We start from the raw sequence: 25103 nt of genomic DNA on the forward strand, positions 1-25103 counted from the left end.
TGACATCCCCTTTGACTGGAAAAATTATAGGACATTGTCCACTGGAGTGTGCAAAAATACTCTCGTATCTTAATAGTAAAGCCATCGAAACTACGGAAAATTTATTGGTCAAAATGTCCAGTGACCCCCTTAGTTTTTAGAAAATTTATGGGACATTTTAAAATTTTATTGGACAATGTCCAGTGTCCTGTGCCTATTTCCGGCCCTGGTTGCAACCCGCATGGGAGTGGGAAATAAGAATATTTTTTAAACTAATCAACTGATCCCCCATAGTTTTCGTATAGATTTGCAATTAATAAACTGATCCAAGAAATGAATAAACCGGTTTTTGACTTGTTGCAACTGTATAGAGTAATTTTTTCTCTATATATAGCAACGTCATAACCCTCTATCTCATACTTTAGTGATATCCCCCTTCCGGGGGGGGGTGAATAGTATAGGGAGCTAACAGTTCTGACCCTGAAACGTCACACCCTTCTATCTCTTACTGGAGTTTCAACCCCCTAACGGTTGGAAACAGTATTCTACGCGCAAAAATGCCAACCAGAAAGGGGCTGCGTGACGTCAGACTATCTCTTCCCCCCTAGCCAGTTGTTAGCTCCCTATTCTCTATTACAAAGTTGCCCCCAAAGTGGGGGATATTCTCCTCTCTACCCAACTTACTCTATTAGATTTCGATTTGTAAATAACCTGTCGTGAATAAGTAAAAATTCGATTCAACAAAACAAAATGAACAAGACCAAAACGCATATTTTACACAACTTTTATTATTCAAAAACGTTTCCTTACTGACCGCTTTATGTCTCGTAAGAAAATAAAAAATACATACACATACTTATTTAAACTTCTTAAAAGCGTCCCGTGATTCTAACAGTGGGTATACCGGTAGGGTTAGTGGGGGGCTGTCCATCTAAACCGGGGTGATGATATCTGAATGAATTGACCCTGGCTCCTCCTTCGGGTAAAAAATACCCCGGTGGTGGTTGAGGAGCGTAAGGATCCTGATAGCCCTGCGTACTTCTGGCTAATTCGTGAGGCATGGGAGGTGGTGGAGGTAAAGCTGTTTGGTAATAAGCCGGACTAAGGGATGGTTCTGTACCAGCGTAATAAGCGTGCCCACCATAAGTGGCAGTGAGAGCCGGTGGAGGAGGAGGCGGGGGTCCAATTCGGGAGTCTGGATGGTAAGAGGCTTGATAGGCCATGTGTGGAGCGTAAGCAGTTGGATTGGGCGCCCTGGTGATTGGTGGGAAATTACTTTGATAAGGGTCTTCCGGCGCGCCATAAGGGTAAGAAGGATGAACTCCTTGCGGCGGAATAGGGTTTAAAGCATTAGCATCGTGTGCCACCGTAGTTGGAGGTAAAGGGCCTTGGTGCGAGATACCTCGAGCGTGTTCTATTGTCGGAAGAGAAGGCTTAACATCCCCTCCTTCTAAACGAGGTATGGGCATCCCAATAGGCGGAGGAGAGCCGCAACTTTGGTCCTTTTTAGTGTGAGAAGGTGCGATTGTGTTGGGTGAACCCTGAATAGTTTCATTTTCAGATGAGGGTTTTTTAATCTTACACTGTTTTAAGACAATCTCAACTATCTTTTCTTTTCTTACCGATTGAGCTTTTTTAACACCAGATCTAGGAGTAGGTGGGGTGTTTGGAGGGGAATCTTGAGGCGTTGTCGGAACTGGTGTGGAGTAAAGGTCTAATACTTGATGACAAATGTCTAAAAATTATACCCAAATTAAATTTATAGTTTTTATACCTAAATCTCGCGGTGTTTTTTTTAAATTACCTTCCATGAGTTCAACAGACATATCTTCCACAAACATATCCCACCATCGGTTATGTTTTGGTATTTTCCCTTGCCAATCAGTTACTTCAAACTTTGATAGTTTACTGGCTAAATACATCAGGGCAATGGCGATTATTTCAGGTTCCCATTGTAAACAGAGGGTGGTACAAAGACTATCGTTGACAAAAGTCCAAGCCATTTGGACTAGTTTTTGTAGTTTAGATTTGTCCCCTTTTAGTTGTTTGGCGTATTTGAGCAGGTAACTGTACGGATGGTCAACTTGCAAGTCAAACCTGATGGTTTGAAGTAATATTCTTTCCAAAGTCATGACCTCTTCCTGGACCCGTTAAGAAATAAAAGCATTGTAAACTGTCTAGACATTAACATGCACCGGGTTTTGAGTTAGAAATACCTTTGGATCATCTCCAAATTGGGCAAACTGATTATCGGTCAGTAGCGTTCGAGCTATTTTGATGATGTCTTTACACTTTTTAGGGGTTTCTTCCACCTTGCCTGCCAAAAAGAGGCAGCAACAGGCTGTGACCTATTCATTCATTTTATCATAATTAACACAGTTAGCTTTTGAAGATGAGATAAACTTAATAATTACATAGCGTGGAAATGTTTTGAATGAATGAAACATGTAAAAACGATGAAAATATACAACTCCAGTCGCCATAGTATCATAACGTCTAAATAATTAAGAAAATATTAAGCCTGCGTTTCTTTAAAACATTACTGACAACTCTTACAGTCCCATTTTGGTTCCTACGTTGATGATAAACCTAGCACCTTCTCTTCGATAACGTTGTTCAGTTTCTGCATCAATATTGTCAGCGAGTGAAGGGGTTTTCTTTAAATCTTTCTTTTCGTAGTACCACTGTGATAATTTTACTTGTTCTCCCATTTTAATTAATTAAGTTTGTTAAGCGCAAACAAGCGCCTTACTTTCGGTAATTTTCAATTACACTATGAAAATATCAGCCAAGGCTTAAGTTTCGGCCTAGTTAATTTTGATTACGTTAGATAAAACTTACATAGTATAGCTGTCATTCGACACTTCTTTAATTCCTTTTTACATTTTTCGACATTATTTACTATATAAATGAATAAAAACACTCAAAAATGTTCACAAAATTGCATCCGCGATTCAGATTTTATAATAAAACACACTACACATGCAAACATTCACCATGGAGCAATATTTAGGGAGACCTAGCTGTAATGTAACTAACATTTAAGGAAACTATCGTTCTCACACCTGTAATACTACTCCATGGAAAATGACCAATATAAAAAGGGTGTAGAATTAAACTTTAAATTTTGAGCAGACGCCAGACAGTTTTTAGAAAAGTGGAATGTGATTGGTCCACTTCATCGGTGGTTTCTTTGACCTTTAAATGACCTGAGGACCCTGTCCATGAACGGGTTAAAAACAACTAACAAGTAAATGGTCATGGCTTCCGTGTTATCGTGCCAATTACTAAGAGGAATAAGCAAAAATAATATAAATTTGCTGAAGAAAACTACATCATTGAACCTAAGTGCTAAATATTTACATAACTCAATAATCAAAGTAATTCCACTTGACCTAGCATACAGTATGGCACAGCTGTTTTGACTGGTACTTAGCCTTCTTTTACTTTGTAATTCAGAATGACACTGCTAAAACTCAACCTATTGCCAAAATTGAGGAAATTGATAGGCCAGAATTTCCTGGATCTAGATCCAAATGGATCGAGACCCTAAAGTTTGTAGAACCCGAGCTTTACGATGGCATTCCAGTCTACCGTCTCACTAGTAGAGATGGCAAGATCCTGAACCCTGATGAGGACCCCAAAGTAATTGTGACCTTTAAGAACCCCAGGATCAGAACTAAAACATATTTCCAACACATAGTTGGACCAAGAAACAATCACTAAAATGTACAAGGGCATGACACTCTTGAACACAATGGACCGAATTTTATACGAATCACAGAGACAGGGTCGAATCTCTTTCTATATGACAAACTACGGGGAAGAAGGTACCCATTTTGGTAGCGCGGCTGCCTTAAATGACCAAGATCTGGTTTTTGGCCAATACAGAGAAGCCGGGGTCTTAGTTTGGAGAGGGTTCACGTTAGATCAATTTATGAACCAATGTTACGGCAATGAAGATGACATTGCGAAAGGGCGTCAAATGCCGGTACATTATGGTTGTGAAAAACTAAAATTTGTCACCATTTCATCTCCCTTAGCCACGCAAATGCCCCAAGGTTTGTATTACTCCAGCCCATGTAGGGATTAGGGAACATGTTCTAACATACTCTATCTTCAGCCGTGGGTGCTGCCTACGCTTACAAAAGGGCGCAAAATGGATTGGTTGTGATTTGTTACTTCGGAGAAGGGGCTTCCAGTGAAGGAGACGCCCACGCCGCCTTTAATTTTGCAGCTACTTTAGATTGCCCCATCATATTCTTCTGCCGAAATAATGGTTACGCCATCTCAACACCTACGCATGAACAGTATAGAGGAGATGGTATCGCGTCCCGAGGACCCGGTTATGGAATACCATCCATTAGAGTTGATGGCAATGACACCTTAGCAGTGTACAATGTTGTCAAAGCCGCTCGAAGATTGGCTTTAGAAGAAAATAAACCAATTTTAATCGAAGCTATGACCTATCGGTTAGTATATTAAAGGTGTTATTCATAAACGTTGGACGCAACGCAATTTAGTACAAGCGAAGGCAGGGCGTCGTGCGCAAAGTCCTGCCTTTTGCGCACAACGCCCAGCCTTTGCCTGTACTAAATTGCGTTGCGTCCGACGTTTATGAATTCCACCTTAAATCTGCCTTCCACTTTAGGCTTAATAGTAACAGAGACTGTACAACTCTATTGTCTTTTAGCATTGGACATCATAGTACATCAGATGACAGTACCGCTTACCGTTCTGTTGATGAAGTTCGATCCTGGCATCAAAAAGACCACCCTATTTCTCGTTTACGCAATTACATGGTCAATAATAACTGGTGGGATGACGCCAAGGAAAAGGAATGGAAAGAGGAAACCAAGAAACAAGTTATGCAGTCTTTCGTTCGGGCTGAAAAACGAAAGAAACCACCCGTTGACGAGTTATTCCTTGATGTCTATGATAAAATGCCAAAATCTCTCGAAGAACAGTACAAAAGCATGAAAGATCATCTAGAAAATTATAAGGAACATTATGCCCTTGATAACTACGCTCAAAAACCCTGAAGAATTCTTAATGTTCGGCTGAAAAGAGTCAGACAGAAGTACAAATTTAAATTCGCATTTTACAAAAAAAAAAAATCACAGTTACTCCTGTCCTGATCTAATTAATTATTAAGTATTCAAATAATGTATTTTTGTTATATAATATTAATTAACAGATTAGTTGAATATATATATTTTTGCTATAAACAATTGTTTTTTAAACATTGGTAAATAAAAATTTAATAATTATAAAATGGTTCTTATTTATTCAATTATAATTAAAACAACAGGTGCTTGAATAAAATGGAACATATTAATTATTTAAGTCCTAAATCACCTTCCTTGATTAATTAATTTAATAATCTTATTTTAATTATTCTTATCTTAAATAAACCTTTTGTACTTAAATATTTATTGTAGAAAAAAATGTGCTCATTTGAAGTTAACTTTTACTAATTAATTTATATAAATTAAATTGATTTATTTATTTAGGATAATAGATAATACTAATATTTGATTTGGATAAATTCCCCCTTAGTATAGAGCTGTCTCAGAAGCCTTAGCGTGGCGTCACCCATACTAGTTGTAGATAGAACCAAAGTGGTACCAAACATGGCCGCCAACTGTGTAAAAGCTAAGCCCATGACGTTTTAAATAGACACTGACGTCACAACTGATAGCTCTATTGATCTTACGTGTTGCAGCTGTTTTTTTTTTTTGGTTTTAATAGAGTTATCACCCACGCTAGTTGCCCATAGAACCAATGTGGTATCAAACATGGCCGCCAACTGCCAAAGCTAAGCCCATGACGTTTTAACTAGGCACTGACGTCACAACTGATAGCTCTATTGATCTTGCGTGTTGCAGCTGTTTTTATGTTTTAATAGAGCTATCTCAGAAGCCTTAGTGTGACGTCACCAATGCTATTTGCCCATAGATCCAAAGCGGTATCAAACATGGCCGCCAACTGCCAAAGCCAAGCTCATGACGTTTTAACTAGGCACTGACGTCACAACTGATAGCTCTATTGATCTTGGGCGTTACAGGTGTTTTAATGTTTTAATAGAGCTATCTCAGAAGCCTTAGTGTGACGTCACCAATGCTATTTGCCCATAGATCCAAAGCGGTATCAAACATGGCCGTCAACTGCCAAAGCCAAGCTCATGTTTTAATAGAGCTATCTCAGAAGCCTTAGTGTGACGTCACCAATGCTATTTGCCCATAGATCCAAAGCGGTATCAAACATGGCCGCCAACTGCCAAAGCTAAGCCCATGACGTTTTAATTAGGCACTGACGTCACAACTGATAGCTCTATTGATCTTGCGTGTTGCAGCTGTTTTTATGTTTTAATAGAGTTATCTCAGAAGCCTTAGTGTGACGTCACCCATGCTATTTGCCCATAGATCCAAAGCGGTATCAAACATGGCCACCCACTGTGTAAAAGCGAAGCGGGGACGTTTTACCAAGGCACTGACGTCACAACTAAGATAGCTCTATTTTTAATTCTAGTTTAATTAGGCTAATTAAACGTGTTAATGTAATTCAATGCCATAAAAGGGGGCTTAGGAAAAAACACCCAGAGCAATTTGAGCAAATGATAATTATATTGTTGTAAATAATTGTTCGATAAACGTAACTTAAAAAAAAAACAGCACCTATATAGAAAAAATTTCTGAAATTCTCCAATATTGCGGATATTAATATATAATGGTAAGGAAAACAGCCTTAAAGGGAGGGTGAAGTAGAAAATCAAGTGATTTTTTATCGATTCTTCTACCAATTTTAAGACCAGTCTGCATAGTGAAACATTCAGGAAATACCAGCTCCGAATGATTTTAAAATTCAAATTAGGTTCAGATTTTAAGGATAATTTTAAATAAGGACCTCCGACCAATCGCGTAACGCCCTGCCTTTTTATTAACAAAATTCTCGTGGCACGTTCCGTGTCTCGCGCCAAGATTGTCACGTCGCGCGCAAATTTTATCAAATCTCGTGATAAATTTCATTCAACACGGAACGTGCCACGAGAATTTTGTTAACAAAAAGGCAGGGCGTTGCGTGATTGGTCGGACGTCCTTGTTTAAAATTATCCTTAAAATCTGAACCTAATTTGAATTTTAAAATAATTTGGAGGTGGTATTTCCTGAATGTTTCACTATGCAGACTGCTCTTATAATTAGTAGAAGAATCTATAAAAAATCACTTGATTTTCTTCTTCACCCTCCCTTTAATTAGGTATTAACATCATTTCCCTTAAACTTTCAACTTTGCTAAAAATTTGTTCCTCCAAGACCCTATATACAAGTGACCATCATATTCCAAAACTTCCGATAAATGCGCAATTTGTCCATCAGGGGAATGTAAACTTTCAACTATTTCTCCTTTATCATTAATTCGAACAATCATTCCATAAGATGGAAGAATATCCACTAGGAATCTTCCACTTAGTACCTAAAAATTAAGGAAATTAATTTAATTTCATTTAAAACTAAGCTTAAATTAATATTTACATCAAATGCAACAGTTTTGAAAGCGGGATAAGGCACATATTGAGCCACGTATGTAAGTAAAGAGCCGATTGCGTGAATAAATTTCATAATTATTTTGCGTCCCGCTGGATAAGCTCCTAGTTTATCACTCAAAGTGGCTGTGGATTGATTTCTAGCGGAGTTTAGGGCTATCCAGTAACCGCCAGCTTGACCCTTTCGAATATTATCAGGTTCTCCGGGCAATCCAGTAACTAAGGGTTCAATTTGTCCCTTCTTCGATCCTTTTAAGTAGTACCTACATTAATTAAAATTAATTTTAGAATAGTTTAAAAACATTTAAATGATTAATTAGGGAATTTTCAGGGGTGTGCGAGTACTCGTTAAGTTCGAGTACTCGACTCGATACTCGATAACAACACATTGAGATACTCGAGACAGATTCGAGTAGCTTTTTAACATCTTAAATACTCGACAAATACTCGAATCCGAGGCTTACAACTATAGCAGACGATGAGTTCATGAGCATTTATTTTGAAAATCAATTGTTCAATGTTTAATTGATCACTAACAATCTTTTTGAACTAGTTCGATATTAGATAATTGAACATCTTCGTTATTTTCAAGAAATTTACAAAATTGCTACTCGACAAGTCAATATTTGAGACTCGATAATTACTCGAAAGAAGCAAAATTTGACCTATCTAAATACTCGATACTCGAAAGTATTTTTGAGACTCGGCTCGATACTCGATAAGAAATTAGTTACGATACTCGGACTCGGCTCGAAACCGAAAAAACGGGACTCGCACACCACTGGGAATTTTACTGAAGGATGGTGTGCTGGGAACATTCGGCTATGAGCAGTTTTTCCTTATCTCGTGACATTTCAACTCCGTTAGGCATGTAAAGCTTTTTAGCCAAAACTTTGATTTCTTTAGTTTTCAAATTGTACGATAACAATCTTCCCGAACTATCATGGTTCATGAGAGCGTAAACTACTTTGGTCAATGGCCAAAGTGTGGCGGATTGCGTCATGTAAATTGTGTCCGTTTCTTCGTCTAAGTACATATCATTTAAAAACCTCAGGTTGTATTTTTCAACAACTGTTGTTGATGGGAGAATAACGGACTTTTTCTCTGATGTAGAAACGTTAAAAGACAAAAGATTAGTATTAATTATTTTCTTATATAGGGTTTTTAATTTAAATTACTTTGCTTAACGTCAATAGCTAATAACCCAAAGTTGGCATCAACAACGTACAATTTGCCCTTTTTGTCAAATCTCATACCAAGTGGACGACCACATTCTTCTTCTTGCCATTGACCCTCTGAATATGATTTTTAAGATTAGGTTTAATTTAATTAAGATTAAACAGTTGAACCATGGATAAAGAATGCGCGTGAGGAAATTTGTTTTCACGCTATAGGATCGGCAACTCCCTATCTCGAACGACAGCTTATTCTGTATATACTCTGTTACAACATCGGTTGTCAGCACGCGCAAAGCTAGGTCTCTATGTAATCTAGCCTTGCGCGTGCTGACAAGAGACAAAAAACTTCAGGATCTTCAGGATTCAAAATGGTTTAAAATATCCTGAAGTTTTTTGTCTCTTGTCAGCGCGCGCAAGGCTAGATTACATAGAGACCTAGCTTTGCGCGTGCTGACAACCGATGTTGTATCAGAGTATATACAGAATAAGCTGTCGTTCGAGATAGGGAGTTGCTGATCCTATAGCGTGAAAACAAATTTCCGCATGCGCATTCTTTATCCGTGATTATACATTTGAATATACCGCAATTCTTCTTTCCAGTTCGAATGATTGGTTCAAGCCCTTCCGGAGTAATTTTGACAATGTGTCCATCATGAATGCCAGTATATATATTGCCTTATATATTGTAAAGATGGTTTTTTTTTTCTGTTAATCTTGATTACTTGTAAGAATTGTATAAATTAAATTCACCTTCGTAAACTGCCAATGACTCGGGCCATTTCAAATCTCCATAATACAACTTCTCAGCTTCGTTTAATTTATCATTGGGAGCAAGGGGTCCGGTGAAAGATTTGGGGAGATCAATTCTGAATGTATACACAAATGAAGGGTTGGATTTTAACGATATTTACGATTAATATAAATAGGGAAAATATGTAAATTAGGCTTGCTTACCTAAATTCTTCAGGTTCACAATCAAGAGACAAGGGCGAGTACACTAAGACAACTAAAAGAAGACTGGTGACAACTATAAACTCAAAAGCTGTGCGTAATAAGGATGCCATTGTTTTTTTAATAGCTTTGTTTGTATTTTCCATCCAAAAATTCTAATAAAAAACTGGTCCCATTATTTAAATTTAACTAAAATTACCCTAAAGTAATTATATTATGATTCGCCGGCGTCAATCGTACAGTGACTGTGTTCAATTCCAAAAGAAATTTCAAGTTACTATATAGTTAGGCTTGGTCACGGCCAACTTAGATCATCTCCTCCGTCGCCTGTAGCTTGGCATAGCCCACTCGACAAGGCAACTTGCTCACGCTATAGAAGCCGGATTCAAGCGTTGCCTACGTTAATCAAGGCCTGTGCGCGGTAGCTTCGAAGGGGGGACTTTTAAGAAACGCGACTTCTTATTTTCTCCCTATTTTACCGCGAGATTTCATTGATAGCTGGACCGAAACGCGCGCGAAAATGAGTATTTAAAATTCTAAGCGCGAGAAAATTAACATTTCAAATTATTTAGGTCCAGCTATTAGCGCCTCAGGTCCAGCTAATAGCGCCTCAGGTCCAGCTAATAGCGCCTCAGGTGAGCGAATTTGGCAACTTAAATTGCCAAAATAAAAATAAAAATCGGCGCCGCGCACAGGCCTTGATTAACGTAGGCAACGATTCAAGTGTAGGGGATCAACTGGAGCCGCGCTATTCATGCATGTAAAATGGGCCTTTTAAATGGTCTATTTCATGCTGTATAATAGAGTAGTGTCGGTAGAGAGGGGAGTAGACTGTGTATCCCTCCCTCTAGGCGCGCTTTTGTAAGAGGGGATACTGTACGTCCCTGGTAGGGGGGATGACACTGATAGCGTTTTCCTTTGGGTCCTCGCGGAGCGCTCCCAAGGAGCAATAAAAATGGTAGTAGTAGTTTCCAGCTTCGTTAAAGACTGTTTTTGAAGAATAGGATCTCCTAGTTTTATTCCTCCATGGGAGCGCTCCGCGAGGACCCAAAGGAAAACGCCATGAGCTAAGAGAGAGAAGGGTATGACGTTTGCATTGGCATTTTTGCGCGTAGAATCAATACCTTCGAGCGGAAACCGGCAGGAGGATGTCAGGCTCAGCCACCATGGAGTAATATTCAAGGAAGCCTAGCTGTAATGTAACTTTCTATTTATAGGCCTAGCTTTCATAACTTTCTTTGGAATTGCACAATCTTCTAATCAATTAATTAGGTGCAAATGAGATGCACCCAAGGTATAAGCATTCCGAACTTCTGAAGAGCGGGCACGGAATCCTTTAAACTTGCCTAATGCGCTGCATAAGTCTCCGATAATTAGTACGGATCATTGAATTGAATACGGTCCAATGGGTCAATTGCTCAAAGATCAACGATTAGCGGTACCTAAACCAAAGAAGATATAGATCTAATCAAACCCTAAACAAACCAAAATTAACACAAACAAACAGACAGACATGGCCAAACTTCATTAATACATTTAGGCTCAGAGCGGCCAAGTTTGTCGTTTCCATGCCGCTCAAAGGCTATAGAGTGCTGTCAGAAGCGCCGGTGTGACGTCACCCATGCTGTTTTCCCATAAAGAAAAAACGGTAACTGTCATGGCCGCCCATTGCTAAAGGCAGACTCGTGACGTTTAACGGTCACTTTAACCTTGGATCTGACGTCACAACTGACAGCACTCTATAGGTAGTGAAGACCTAAATTTTAAACAGGGATAGATTTAATTTTAGAAGTAGGAATGGAGAACAGAGTAATGTGGGCGCGCGTCAAAGTCCCGGGCCCCCTTCCACGGGACGGAGGAGGGGTATGAAAGAAGAGGCGGGTCATAGCGAAAGAGGTAAAAAGGAATAACGTATTTTTCGCCGTCCCCGTCAGCAACGTCATCAAAACGTAGTTTAAGTGAGCCAATAAGATAATATAAACTTTTCGTAACCTGTTGGAGGTAGGGGCTCATACTGGGCAATGAGTCGGACTGAAGAAAATATTAAACGTTCTCCATTCCTACTTCTAAAATTAAATCTACCCCTGTTTTAAACCAAACCGAAATTCGATTCGAAGCGATTTTCGGGAATTACGTATGCCAGCCAGCGTAAAGGTTTTTAATCTTTCTCTGATATGCCTTCTGTCGTCCGAACGCGAGACAGCAGTCGCTGTAGGGTTTGGTAGTTTCAATCGAGCAAGAAAATGTTTAGAACTTAAACCTAAGCGATACAAAGTTTAGTGTTTTTCATATATAAATAGGTTTAATATTAAGTCAATTTCTTATGGCAGCTATAAATAATACATTAAAATACGAGATTAAAAAGCTATAAAAAAGCGCTCCTACATGTCGCCCCAGACGTTACGGCATCGATTTATCGTGGGTGCAGATTTCACGACTCTTTGTTTAGATACTACAACAAATCGAATATTTTAAATTAACTACGCTATAAACTTTATGAATTAATCTACTATTGATTAGAGATTGGATTAATAAAAATTACAGTATAGACAAACGTTTTTTCTCAACGTAACCATGCAATAACGCCTGGTGTTGGCATTCATGGTGTTGGAGTCAAGCTGAAACCTCTGCGGTCCGCTGATTAAGTACGGTAAAATAGTTAATTTCGAAGCAAAGGTTTTCCTAGAATCGATTCAAGAATGGTTGGCATTCAGATTCCAAAAATAGCGCCAAGTTCTCCAAATATCTCAAAAACAAATGCGGGACGGTGTCTCTCCCATCTTGAATGAAAATCCCTAAAAATAGAACAAGGGTCCGAGCGAGTTAAGCCCTCATACAAACATACGCTACACGCCAACCCACAGACTTACGCTACTGGAAATAATTTGTCGAGACAGAACGTGGTGGGGGTCGCAAAACCGTTGATGACAGTTGTATAAGAAAAGTAAATAAGAATCAACCGTAAGAAAGAGTGACTTTTGCTTTCTAGAAGATGCTGGCTTCTAAAAACAAACATAAAATCTAGATCTAAACAAATACAGTTCGTTTGATACGGGATTTAGAGAGTCTTTTGCTCTATTTGGTCTACAAAGTATTAGGCTTAACAAGGTCGATCTAAAACTCTATTATACACCTTCAAAAATAAAGAGGCCTACACTGGTATAAGGAAGTATACCAAATACAGAGAGATTAAGATCAGAGCGAAACCCAACATGCCTTAAGGCGGATCCAATCATAAAAATCTGTTGTTTTGACGTCCGAGCTACGAAATGATTGGATGAATCTCTCAAAGATAAGAAGCACCAGTGGCCGAGCGAAGAAAATCGATTAGAGTTCTTTAAAACTGTCCCAACTACAACCTATTCTCCATCCCATATCGTAACTCGAAATAGACCTAACGAAATGACTAAACGAGAAGAATAAACCATGGGTTTTTTCCCCCTTCAAAGATATCATGGCGCGAAATTCTCTCCTCTAGTATACCTAGATAAGATGAGCCATCAAAAACGTAACTTAGAAGAAAAAAAAGTGTGTGCAGTGGTATCTTTACGACCTTTACCCCATCTTCGCGTTGATCTAAACTAAACAAGCGTTGCAACGTTATCAACTTAATATGGGCCCAAGATGTAACGAAAATGAGAAAAAGGGATAGATGGAGAGTAACTGGACCTTCCAAGTGTGGGATGAGAAATAAGGATAACGTGCCAGGCGATTATTAGAAGAGGTGAGGTAGGAGAGTGAGAGAGCTCTGTTTGTACGTGGCTTTCTGAATGGACTGGGCATAGTAATGGCGTGGAGGAATGAAACAGTACGTAACCTAGAGTTCCAACCCAATCAAACAGTTAACCCATCTCCATTACGAGCTAACTCTCCAGTAGTTTACACTATCCTTGGTCCAGGGATCCGTAACACGCGTGGGCGTACGTCCTAGAAAAAAATCTTTCCGTAAATCCACGTTGGATTTCTTTCCAGCGCTTCCAGAGGTCGCTTGAGTTTCCATTTATTCTGTCCGAATCCGATTCGTAGTGGCAATATTTACGCTAGCTGCATTCCCCAATCCTTAGTAGAGTCTTTCCATACATAGCCTGTTATGCTTTGGTTACACTGAGGGAACTTCTATAGAAGTAGTTATTATAAATAGATGTCGAGTAACCTAAGAGAGGATCGAAGGCGGGAAACGTTTGTTTGTTGGCGGGAAAAAGACTGATAAACAAAAGAAATTTCATCTTTACTAGAACACTGGGACTTAATAAGTTAGTACTATTAAGTTAATGTAAACTGGTAAGCCTAATTGATCAATAAAATACCAAATTTAAATCTCCTAAAAACATTTCTGACAAACATCTTTGCAAATATTGGTGTATTGCGGGTTAAACATTTCTACAGGCGCCTATTGAAAATGTATGGGCTCAACAGCGCCTGAACGTTGGCTTTCCTTAAATGCTTTCATAAATGGAAAAATATACTGGCATAAGACTGTATTCTCCAATCACGTGATTTTATGTATTTTAATTTTTGTAAAAGTTTTTAATTCAAAACCAGGATTGACGAGTATTTTAAATATAACCTAGCACCAATTGCATAAGAAACAACAAGCTTTTCTACTTGTCCACAATCAAGCCCGCATTTTTCTATTCTTCTTAAGAGTTCAAACAATAAAAAAATTTCTTTGTTCATTCTTCACTAAGCCTACATAGTTTACGCAAATAAGGTCGTAAAAAAATATAGTACCTTCGCAACACGTCGCCGGAAAAATACTTCAAGTTGATTCAACTTCGATTTTTTTATTGTAATTTTTATTCTCTCTCTCTCACGTCATCACGAAGCCACCTACCCTCGCGGGCCTACTTTAAAAGTTTCCCGCGTAAAAAAATCGTTTCGCGCCTTTTCTAGCCTCATACTCTTGTTAAGCCTAACGTAGGGACCTAACTCATACATACACGCTTACTATTCGCGCCTTTTCCTAGAAACTAACAGATAAGAGATCTCGGAAAGTGGACAGGAGAGAGAGGAAGTGAGGGAGAAAGGAGAAAGAAGAAGATGATGATGATATCTAAGTTTGAAATCTAACGCCTTCTGAAATATTTATTTTAGATTATTTATTTAAGCCTAATATAGTCTCACGTCATGCGTGGTGACGTACGTTAACTTCGGAATGGAGCAGACGGCCATTGCCTCGAAGGTTCAACACTTTTAAAAGTTTTATTAAACAGAGGGTATTTCTTATAACTGTAAAGTCCAGCGCCTTAGCTATTATTTAATAATAAAGTCAAAGTATTTCGAAATCATTTATGCACTTTTTTCCTAATATCTTTGATTTTGTCTCCAAAATGTATTATTGTTTTCTTTTAATAATTCAGAATATATGGTTCTTAAGTGCCTTGTCGATAAACTACTATCTTTTCTATGATATTTAACCAAGAAGTGATATCTAGTTTATTAGGGAGAAGGTATATAATGATACCTAAGTATTCGCGTGCCATAGTCCCAGTACCCCTTTCAAAATACAAGGGGGGGACGTAAAAGGAGGCCGGGCTATTTCGCCTCTCCTCAGACGGAAAATACGTAACTTTCGTCATTCGCGTCGCGTTGACGTGAGTTTTCAAGAACCAATGAGATGCTAGCTGTAATTTAGAGGCAGGGATTATTTCCAGACCTACGTTTTTACTGGAGTTAAAGCTGGAAACCTTCTCCCTGATAAACTAGATATCACTTCTTGATTTAACATTAAGCATTCTTGCACTACTTTTTCCTAACGCCCTTACAAAGAACAACTATAAAAGTTAGAAAAATATAAAATTGGAATAATTATGACGTGGGTGATACGTCCGAATAAGTTTCATTTCGTTATCTGACATATCCTAACTTAAATTTAGAAAAGAGTCGGGGTGGGGAAAGGTCAGAAGTTAGGGGTCAATTTTCAACTCAATTTAACATCAAGTGTCCCAGACTCCCAGTTCATACAGCCTAAATGAATGAAAGGAAATCTAGCCAAAGGTGGAGGTTAGCAGTAAAGTTAGTGTATATTGCATTCAGCGTTATCTTCATGGACAAACCACCTATAATAGATTTAAATAAATAAACGAATGAATGTTATTACTGGAAATCGATAATTCAGATAAACGAAACGCTTTGAGATAACGGGAACCTATCTATAGAGTGTGTACTAAGAAAAACCACAAAACTCTGCGCTGAATTCATTGATTTCTGATATTTAGTATCAGTTTAGAATTTTTGTGAATTAATTTGATTCTATCAGTAATGTTGATACATTGTAAAGATGCATAGATCATCATATGAGAATTCATTCACGTTACTAAGAGACCATTTTTCAACCTTTGCAATTTGTCTGCTAATATGCTTGTTTTAAATGTAAACAGAGCATTCCGGAATTTTAATAGTAAATTTTAAAGTAGTTAATTAATTCGAAATTAAAATAACTTAAGATACGATATGTTCCAAAAAGGGTAAAGGTAGGACCGAAGTTTTATTGGCGATTTTGAATCGAAAATATTCTATGATATATTGTAGTACGGGCTACTGTTTTCGAGTTATGATTTGAGTGTTTTAGGGATGATCCCTTAATTAAATTAGAAATAATTGCCTTACTCCACATTCCCCCTAATTTTTGGTATTCTTATCAGAAAAACACCCTGTATAATCAAATATGGAGTAACCGAGGATGAGACTTGAATCAGTCTCGACATATTCTCAATAACGTATATTTTTCAATATTCTTAACAGTTAGGCCCGAATGAATAAATTTTAACTACGCAATATTTGATTATACAACTATAGAGTTACTCCTAAAAATAGCTCTACGTCACTTGCCTTGATTTTTAATCGCGAGGGAAAAGGTTCGTTAGATTAGTGAGGTTAAGCTCTTTTAACCTTTCCAGGAAAAGGGGTATCAAAAATGGTCTCAAGAAATCATTTTTTTCGCAAAGCAGAGTGAACTACGTTGGGCCTTTAGAGAGCGCAACACTGTCTAAGCAGCAGCGGTCTTCACATGTGGTTGGGTTGTATATCGATTATCGTTTAATCGGCGTGGCGGCGCCCCGCTTAGTTTAATAACTTGGCCCACCCACGTTAAACCGGACGATAAAAGAGGCGTTATAGAAATGGCAATGATCCCTTGAGGAATGACCCATTAGCTACGTTACTTACCAACCTTCGGGCAAGTCTCGGACCAAGCTCTTCTATGGTTATAATATTAGTAACGCTGTCAGAGAAATTATATGTAGTTTATCTTCATTATATACGAGTTAAGTACTAGTGTTTGGAACAGTACAACTTTTGATTTTTCGATTCACGTGGAAAAACAGTCATTTCATCTATTAAATATTTACGATTGTTGTAGCCCTACCAAGAAGTGATATCTAGTTTATTAGGAAGACGGTATAAATTCGCCACATTTCCAGCTTTACCTCCAGTCCAAACGTAGGTCCGGAGTTAATCCTCGCCTCTAAATTACAACCAGCATCTCATTGGTTCTTGAAAACTCACGTCAGCGCGACGCGAATGACGAAAATTACGTATTTTCCGACTGAGGAGAGGCGAAATAGCCCGGCCTCCTTTTACTTCCCCCCACTTTGTATTTTGGAAGGGTAACTGGGACTGTGGCGCGCGAATAATTAGGCATCTTATACCTTATCCCTAATAAACTAGATATCACTTCTTGGCCCTACTATATGTCCTGATATTGAGTCTTGTTCAAGCACAATTATTTTATAATATACAGGATGTTTCTGATAAGTCTGGCATAAATTAAGGGGGATGTTCTTTGGGAAATCAATTTTTAGTCTAAATGTAACATCTATGACATTTTGCCGTCCGGGACACTGTTTTCGAGTTATGATTTGATAAGTGTTTTAGGGATGACCCCTTAATTAAATTAGCAATCATTGTCTAAATCAGTTTATTAATTAAATTTAAGGGGTCATCCGTAAAATACTCTGGACAATCTTAACTTGAAAACAGTGGCCAGGATGTCAAAATGTCATAGAAGTTACATTTTCGACTCAAAATCGTGCACCCAAAGAACATTTCTTTAATTTATGGCAGAATTATCAAAAACACCCTGTACACTTGAGAAAATGGCTTGTTTGTTCTTTATGCACAGTCACGTTTCCGAATTTGACCAGATTACAAGGTTGATATCATAAACACTAGGGGGAAGGTTCATTGGAAGTGGATTGGCCTAGCACTTCTCAAGGTTGAGATGGAGCCATTAACCCTGCATTGTAACTTTATGAATAACCCCTAATTAAACATCGTTTTATTGAATTTGAGAGTTGTAGATGGTTCCAAAGACTAATGCAGTGTTTAGTGTCTACATAGACAGGAAACTCTTTCTGGTTTCCAGTCCTTCTTTAAACACCCGGGCAACGTTAACAAGTAGAGGGAGTCTATGAAAGAAAAAGGTTCAGGAATTTTCCCTCAGTTCAAGGTTGAACTAAATTTAGATTCGACGACTATAAGAGTGATATCTAATTTCAATTTAATTAAATTAAACCCCTAGTCCCATCTTTGCATTTGATGATGCATCTCAAGCGTAAATTGAAATTCTTTGTTCGGTAACCCTCTTCAAAAAAAGAAGAAGTACGTAGGCTCAATGTACTTGACAGATAATTACTTAGGTCACTCGGAAAATTGGATCTTCCCTTTTCTTGCTTATTAAATATTTCGTTCAATTCCCGAGGTGACGCCTATGATCTAGTAAACACATTTTTTACTAATATTATAACGATACCACGCTAAGCCTAACGTCCCAAACTCTTACGGTAAAGTGGACAGACTCTATATGTAGTTTCATATCCAAATAGTAATAAACTGGATATTATACCGGGACTGGACATCAACCCATATATCATAACGCATTCCCAGAATTGTCTGTTTTCTGTACGGGAATCAATGTAGACAAAGGCTTGAATTAGGAAAAATGGGTAGGAAGTTCCGTCTTTCATTCTATTGGTTCTCAACAAATGAACGCTCTAAGCCTTGGCGTTGAGAGAAAGAGAGTACCAATTACAACTGGGTCATTATTATTACAAACAACTCCTTGTCTAATGTTTATGGGTTTGGTTTCACTAGAAACTACAAGCTGCATGGTGGTGGTTAGTAAGGTGCGAGGGTGGGAAGTCCACTTTACGTTAGCTGAAAGACCAGGGAATTCCACGCACGTCATATATTTGTGAATGGGAAAGTTTCAGTATAAGGAAAATAATTGTTTTCCTACGCAATGGATTGTCAGAAACTTTTCAAAGTTATAATTAGCTTGGCGCATTCATAAGTAAAGATTTTGTTTAAGGAATTTCTTTGATTGGCGGGAATCAAGGCGCCAAAAAGATGACACAAAGCGCGGGTTTATCAATGCTACTTATACTTATTTTCTTGTACCGAGGAAAGTTAAAATATTCATTAGATGTGTTTTCTTTGTATTTAATGCTTTAGAGGGAAAACTTCGCGAAGCAATCTGCCACCTTAATTGTAATGGAATATAACAGTGGGGTCAAGGGTTAGAAAAACACAACGGTACGAGTTGGAAAGTTGCAAAAAACGCCATACAAATCCCAAAAGACACTCCAAGGTAAATGGAAAATAAATTATGAATGAAAAAAGGCCTATCTCAAACACTTATTCTCCGTGAAAGAACAAGTGTCAGTGACAATAAGAATTGTTGGAATAAAAAATAAAAGTAACAGAATGTAACTTTGGACAACATACGCTAGAGCGCAAGATGACCAACAGGTGTTGGCGAATCTAACGTAACCCAACTTTGACGCACTCTATCTAAAGAAGGGGTCAACAAATAGGGGGACAGGAAAAGGCGCGAGATACGATCCCTTCTCACTCTCTACTATCTCTTTCATTAAACTCCAGGAGAGATCCGAAGCTAGCGCGTGAATCCCGTTGTCATGGTAATGGAGTATTCCTCCTCCGTTCCGCCACACGGAGAATGTCCAACGGAGACCACCTCCCTACACCCCGCATCCTGTCCGAGAAGAAGCAAAAAGGAGGAAAAATAGTGGGCGGAGACAGGAAGTCGATGACGGGGGATGGGGGATGAATTGACGCACGCGCTCAAAACGGGGTTCGGGTTTGCTCGAGTTTCGAGACGGGACGAACCAGGACAACGTTGGCTCCGACCAAAAGCCCGTACAATTTTGGTCAAGTTGTTCTGAAAGCAAAAACTTGGGGGCTCGCTCGCTTGGGTCGTTCGCTTCTCAAATTTCTCTGTATTCCCAAAACCGATTCAACGTCCGTCGAACACACAACTATAGGCTCGCTACTACCTTTCTCTCTCTCTCTCTCTCTTAACTCACTTTTTCGACTCTTTCTTTTCCCGCCAAACAAGCAAACAATCTTAAAAAGAGAAACTTCTCAAAGATCGAATTAATGGAAGAAACTTTTGCGCGCGTCATTTGGCTATAAATAGAGTTTAGGACAAAAGGGGGAAATCAGATACAGAGAGAGTTCATTTGATCTATTAGTCGCGTCATTTAAGTCGACGCTTGATTCGGAATTCACAGAGACACAGAGAGAGATTCAAATGGTTAAAATGAGTTATTCGAGCAGGAACCTGAATTTACAGGCGAGCCTCGTGGCTGTTATCTTAATCTGCCTGATTGTTTCCGTCTTTGGACAACAAAGACCGATGGGACTTGCCTCTTGGGAACGTCCAGGATGTCATAAAGTCGGTGAGTAGCGTATACAAACTTCCTATATACCCAACCAAATTTGGAAATATTACTTACGGGTATTTGTTTTGCTCTTTATTTATCGACGTTAGGTCACACGAGACGAATCAGCATTCCAGGATGCGTGGAGTTTGACATGACGACAAACGCGTGCCGGGGTTTTTGCGTCTCTTTCTCGGTACCATCTTCCGAGGACACTTTAAGAAGCAACCGTAACCAAGCGGTCACCAGCATAGGTCAATGCTGTAACATAATGGAAACGGAAGACGTAAGCATTAGAGTTTACTTACTTTTGGTAACGGTATACCAAAGTTCATAAATATAATAACAAAATTTAATTTCGACTTGTGGAAGAGAAAACTTATTGAGCCAAATAAAAAAGGGAGGAAGGGGGTTTAGTTTTCGTAAGGCTTCCAGAATATTGGTGAATATTGAGTTATTAATTTAACGCGTAGTAGCGGACGTTCTAATTAATGCCTAAAGGGGCATTTTTGAATCTTAATTAAAATGTTTAGCTTTGATTTATACCGCGAGGTAACTTTGGAATAAACGTGCAATTACTGAAGCAGACTGTTCACACTTAAAAGAGCGCTCATTGATTTGAACTTAGTTTAGACTTTGTATTATTTATTAATGAAAACTTCCACCGGATAAACTACCATGCCCGGGCCTACATTCATTCCAAATTGAAATTCCACAAGTGTGAACGGGCCTATCTATATTGCCTCGAAACCACACAATTCTTTGCCTAAGTCCAGGAGGCAGAGTTAACTCTGTCCAGTTAAAAAAAGTTTGCCCCTAGAACTTGAAAAGTTTCTCTCTCTCCCTCTGTCTCCGTTACCATATTGTCATTCTATCCATTTCCTCCCACGCTTTTAGATTCAATATCATTGCGTACAAAAAATATAGTGGAAATAGTAGAGAAATACGAACCGCCTATGCCCACTATTGATTTAGAAGTATTTCAAAGCTTATTTCTCGTTAAAAACTTGGGTTTGAGGAGGGGGAGAGGGAAAGAAAAGCTTCGTTATTAGTAATATAGTATACCAATAGCAATGAACGGAAAAGCTATGAAATAAATTGGTCATGTAGGGCACGTCTTGTTCTAAGATCATATCCGATACCCTCGTAACGACAGAAACACGCGTTTTCTCGGAAAATGATAACTAAAGAACACACATCAGTCAGGAAGTTTAGTTAAACTATCCATGAGTGTTGAACAGAATACGTGGTTTGATATGCAACAATAAGTTTATAAGATATGTTCCATAAGTATGACACTACCTATACTTCGTAATGCTAGAGACTTATTGAGAGCTACGACGCGAGAATTGACTGCATTCGGTTCATTTTGCAGTCTATCTTCCTATTTAGTTTGTTCTAAGCCTTTGACAGCGCCTCACTAGGCGTCGCTTTACAAAAATCTATGACCTACGTCACTTCATGACAAGCTCTCAGTAACTAGTGACAAACTTATGGACCATATCTTATGAACTTATGATATAACCAATGGAACGCTAGATAGGGCTTCGGAGTTACCTGTCCACCAACGTCCTTTTGTTTGAAGCCAAATCTAACGTCTTTATTGTAAACAAAACATAGCAATCAAAATTTTGTCTTAAGAAACGCAGGTGCTCAAACACCAGACTATTTAGCCTTTAGACTTTTGAAAAAGGTTCTATAGGTACAAGCAATTGTGCTGATTTAAAATGGCTTCTAAGGAGTTTCATTATTTTGGATTGAAACAATACAATCCTTAAAGTACACTACATTGCAGCTTGGCCTATTTAAATATTACTCCATGGTGAGAGATTGCTGGTAGTAAATGGCAAAACAGGGCGCATTAGTTTTGAATTGTTGATCAGGCTAGAATATGAATATAAAGCCAGCTTTCACGAGAATATTCCTGGAGATATTTAAAGAATACTTTCAAGGAAGTTTGTTATACATTTTGTGTCCTTAGATTGAGCTTCACCTTCTTGGGTAATTCTGGGAAAATATTTTAATCCGCTTAAGAGCAAAGTAATTGTCGCTTTGAAAAGGTTGGCAGCGTACTGAGTACCATAGAATTACGTGCCCTTTCGCTTATGCAAGAAAGTGGATAACAAAGTTAACTTCATAATAAATTAAAGGACCAGTTTCCTGGATCGGGTAATCCCCGCGTCAAAATTGGTCTGTCATAATGAAAACTTAGACAACAGAACAGAAATAGAGATTCAAGATTTGAGTAAAATTCAATTATGATTCTGTTGGTAATTTAGAGTTATTTAGACTTAGAGAAAGGGAAATTGTTTTTGGTCTGGGTTATTTTCTGGCTAGTACAGTATAACCGATTTACCTCAAAACATTTTGATTATGAGTGACATAAGTACTTAATTGACCGACAAAAATGCTTGGTAATTTATCATTAAATTACGATGTGTATGAATCGCTAATTTATCATTAAATTACGATATTTATAAATCGGCAATTTATCGTTACATAACTATATCTATGAATCGGTAATTAATCATTAAATTACGACGTGTACAAACCGGTAATTTATCATTAAATTACGACGTGTACAAACCGGTAATTTATCATTAAATTACGACGCGTACAAACCGGTAATTTATCATTAAATTACGACGCGTACAAACCGGTAATTTATCATTAAATTACGACGCGTACAAACCGGTAATTTATCATTAAATTACGACGCGTACAAACCGGTAATTTATCATTAAATTACGACGCGTACAAATCGGTAATTTATCATTAAATTACGACGCGTACAAATCGGTAATTTATCATTAAATTACGACGCGTACGAATCTGTAATTTATCATTAAATTACGACGCGTACGAAACTGTAATTTATCATTAAATTACGACGTGTACGAATTGGTAATTTATCATTAAATTACGATATGCATGAATCGGTAATTTATACTTAATTTACGACGCGTATAAATCGGTAATTTAGAATTAAATTACGATGAGTATAAAACAGTAATTTAGAGAGGTTTTTGATTAATTACACACATACCTTTATTTATTATCCGAGTTCAACGTTCTTTGTCTCATTTTGAAGCATGAATTAAGCCGCGCGTAACCTATCTAATAAAAATCACGAATATAATCTTCTCCTTCCTAACACTTCTCCTTTAATTACGTAATTACCTCTTAGAATCTTTTTATCTGGCAACTCGACGGTCGATGGCCTTTTTTTTTTATTCTCACACCCTTCTCAACGGGTTGTCTTATCTTTCTTCACAGGTAAAAGTACAAGTAATGTGCTTAGATGGTCCCAGAAATTTGCTATTCAAATCAGCCAAAAGCTGCTCTTGTTTCCATTGCAAGAAGGATTAATAAAAAGCCAGCGAGAGGAAGAAGAACTTTGGAAGAGCTAGATACAGTTGGTGAAAGCTAAGCGAAAAAGGTATTTTATCTGAAAAGATGTATAATGTATGATAAAAAAGGAAAGAAAAAAAAATACCATCCTCTTTTTCCTAATTCAATTATTATACATAATAACGAACTAATGAAAAAGAAGAAGTTGATATAATGATGTGTTAGAAGATAGTGCGTGTGTATATTTAATATTTTTTTGGTTCTGTATAAAAATTTTAAAAGCTAAAATAAAGTTTCATTTATGTGAAGTGAGATGTAAAAAAAAAAAAAATTTGGTTGCTAATTTCTTGCAAGTGTATTCACTCTCTCACTTACTTGGAGCGATGTTATAAATTGGAATTGGTAAGATGCTAGCTAGCCTTTTAACATAATTGCCCGCTAATGTGGAACTTAAAAGTGAGTGCATGGGTTTTTACTTATAAGGCAAGGTTTAACAACTTTTTGAGGAAACCACCGATATAGGTACTCGTGTTTCCATGAATTAACTCAACCTTACTATGAATTTTTTTAGGGTCAGATGGCAATACAAGAATTAAAATTTAAAGTTTTAAGTTTCGGAATTAGGCTTAACAATCTTATTGGATTAGCGAACGGTATGGGTAAATTTACCAAATTCATTACGAAGTTGCAAAACTTTGTTGGAACCATACCAATTATCACTATTATCCTATTCATTTTACCATAAGTTTATACGATATGTTTCATAAGTATGACACTACGTATACTTCGTAATGGTAGAGTCTTACTGAGAGCTAGTTCGAGAACGACAAGAGAGAATTACACTCGGTTTTGCAGTCCATCTTCCTATTTAGTCTTTACTAAGCCTTTGACAGCGCCTCACCAGGCGTCGCTTTACGAGAATCTATGACGTTTCACCTACGTCACTTCTTGACAATCTCTCAGTAACCAGTGACAAAATTATGGAACATATCTTATGAACCTCTGAATTTACTGCTCTGAGAAAATTAGGGTGTTCCATTTTTCAGATCAGTTCGAGCTCGGCTTTCTGTTTTCCATTTACCAAGTGCTCCAGAGCAATTTGTAATTATACCTATCTAGCCACTCTTTATCGAACGTAATAGAGCAAATTGCGAGCGATCTCAGAGCAGGTCGATTTTTCCAAATTCTTTCTGCTCCCTTTATGAAGAAGGGTACGTATCATAAAAGTCTATGTATTGAAAGAACTAAATCAATTCGTAAATGTTACGTACATAAACCACGTAGCTTTTTTTATACCCACGTTTCCTTACGGTTAAATGGCGAAAACGATACGATACGAGATCGTGGTCGTGGGAAAACAAGCACCTGTAACTCTACACGACACCAAGGCTTACTTAGACTTTTAAGCTATCAATTTTT

The 25103-nt window shown here is 37.9% G+C and overlaps 5 protein-coding genes across 5 annotated transcripts in view; 2 read left to right on the plus strand and 3 right to left on the minus strand.

The window, feature by feature from the left end:
• Positions 1 to 747: 747 nt before the first annotated feature.
• Positions 748 to 2995, minus strand: CycK (cyclin K). Its single transcript, XM_089837364.1, has 7 exons — positions 2821 to 2995; positions 2536 to 2752; positions 2394 to 2475; positions 2196 to 2327; positions 1784 to 2120; positions 1602 to 1714; positions 748 to 1520 (listed from the first exon to the last, which is right to left on the minus strand). The coding sequence occupies exons 2-7, from the start codon at positions 2688 to 2690 to the stop codon at positions 849 to 851; spliced, it is 1491 nt and encodes a 496-aa protein (XP_089693490.1). The 5' UTR covers positions 2691 to 2752; positions 2821 to 2995; the 3' UTR covers positions 748 to 848.
• Positions 2996 to 3117: 122 nt separating this feature from the next.
• On the plus strand, positions 3118 to 5254 carry BckdhA (Branched chain keto acid dehydrogenase E1 subunit alpha). Its single transcript, XM_089837371.1, has 5 exons — positions 3118 to 3359; positions 3439 to 3624; positions 3683 to 4040; positions 4103 to 4451; positions 4673 to 5254. Exons 1-5 carry the CDS (start codon positions 3234 to 3236, stop codon positions 5019 to 5021), a joined length of 1368 nt encoding a protein of 455 aa, XP_089693497.1. The 5' UTR covers positions 3118 to 3233; the 3' UTR covers positions 5022 to 5254.
• Positions 5247 to 9936, minus strand: LOC149717259 (adipocyte plasma membrane-associated protein-like). Its single transcript, XM_089837379.1, has 7 exons — positions 9655 to 9936; positions 9451 to 9566; positions 9283 to 9375; positions 8701 to 8817; positions 8317 to 8626; positions 7512 to 7785; positions 5247 to 7452 (listed from the first exon to the last, which is right to left on the minus strand). The coding sequence occupies exons 1-7, from the start codon at positions 9795 to 9797 to the stop codon at positions 7255 to 7257; spliced, it is 1251 nt and encodes a 416-aa protein (XP_089693505.1). The 5' UTR covers positions 9798 to 9936; the 3' UTR covers positions 5247 to 7254.
• Positions 9750 to 25103, minus strand: part of Gpb5 (Glycoprotein hormone beta 5) — a 31173-nt gene continuing 15819 nt past the window's right edge. The window contains exons 4-7 of the mRNA XM_089837452.1: positions 23514 to 23781; positions 23380 to 23450; positions 20409 to 20594; positions 9750 to 12446 (exon numbers count right to left, since the gene is read on the minus strand). The gene's annotated coding sequence lies outside the window, so the exon portion shown is untranslated. The remainder of the gene's footprint in view (positions 12447 to 20408; positions 20595 to 23379; positions 23451 to 23513; positions 23782 to 25103) is intronic.
• On the plus strand, positions 19700 to 23740 carry Gpa2 (Glycoprotein hormone alpha 2). The gene is made up of 3 exons (XM_089837456.1): positions 19700 to 20351; positions 20444 to 20619; positions 23610 to 23740. Exons 1-3 carry the CDS (start codon positions 20204 to 20206, stop codon positions 23700 to 23702), a joined length of 417 nt encoding a protein of 138 aa, XP_089693582.1. The 5' UTR covers positions 19700 to 20203; the 3' UTR covers positions 23703 to 23740.

The sequence above is a fragment of the Phalangium opilio genome, unplaced genomic scaffold (genome assembly GCF_054372755.1).
Source record: "Phalangium opilio isolate 3A_F unplaced genomic scaffold, DU_Popi_V2 ptg000003l_1, whole genome shotgun sequence".
Lineage (NCBI taxonomy): Eukaryota > Metazoa > Arthropoda > Arachnida > Opiliones > Phalangiidae > Phalangium > Phalangium opilio.

Bases quoted from the DNA above. Each gene is read 5' to 3' on its own strand.
- CycK (XM_089837364.1), bottom strand. From the start codon at position 2,690: ATGGGAGAACAAGTAAAATTATCACAGTGGTACTACGAAAAGAAAGAT. The intron at 2,121-2,195 runs GTATTTCTAACT...TAACGGGTCCAG, and splicing joins AATTTGGAGATGATCCAAAG to GAAGAGGTCATGACTTTGGA. The intron at 1,715-1,783 runs GTAATTTAAAAA...TATAATTTTTAG, and splicing joins GTCTGTTGAACTCATGGAAG to ACATTTGTCATCAAGTATTA.
- BckdhA (XM_089837371.1), top strand. From the start codon at position 3,234: ATGGTCATGGCTTCCGTGTTATCGTGCCAATTACTAAGAGGAATAAGC. The intron at 3,360-3,438 runs GTAATTCCACTT...TTTGTAATTCAG, and splicing joins TACATAACTCAATAATCAAA to AATGACACTGCTAAAACTCA. The intron at 4,452-4,672 runs GTTAGTATATTA...ATTGTCTTTTAG, and splicing joins ATCGAAGCTATGACCTATCG to CATTGGACATCATAGTACAT.
- LOC149717259 (XM_089837379.1), bottom strand. From the start codon at position 9,797: ATGGAAAATACAAACAAAGCTATTAAAAAAACAATGGCATCCTTATTA. The intron at 9,376-9,450 runs GTGAATTTAATT...ACAATATATAAG, and splicing joins GTCATTGGCAGTTTACGAAG to GCAATATATATACTGGCATT. The intron at 7,786-8,316 runs GTAAAATTCCCA...TAATTAATGTAG, and splicing joins TCCCAGCACACCATCCTTCA to GTACTACTTAAAAGGATCGA.
- Gpa2 (XM_089837456.1), top strand. From the start codon at position 20,204: ATGGTTAAAATGAGTTATTCGAGCAGGAACCTGAATTTACAGGCGAGC. The intron at 20,352-20,443 runs GTGAGTAGCGTA...TATCGACGTTAG, and splicing joins TCCAGGATGTCATAAAGTCG to GTCACACGAGACGAATCAGC. The intron at 20,620-23,609 runs GTAAGCATTAGA...CTTTCTTCACAG, and splicing joins ACATAATGGAAACGGAAGAC to GTAAAAGTACAAGTAATGTG.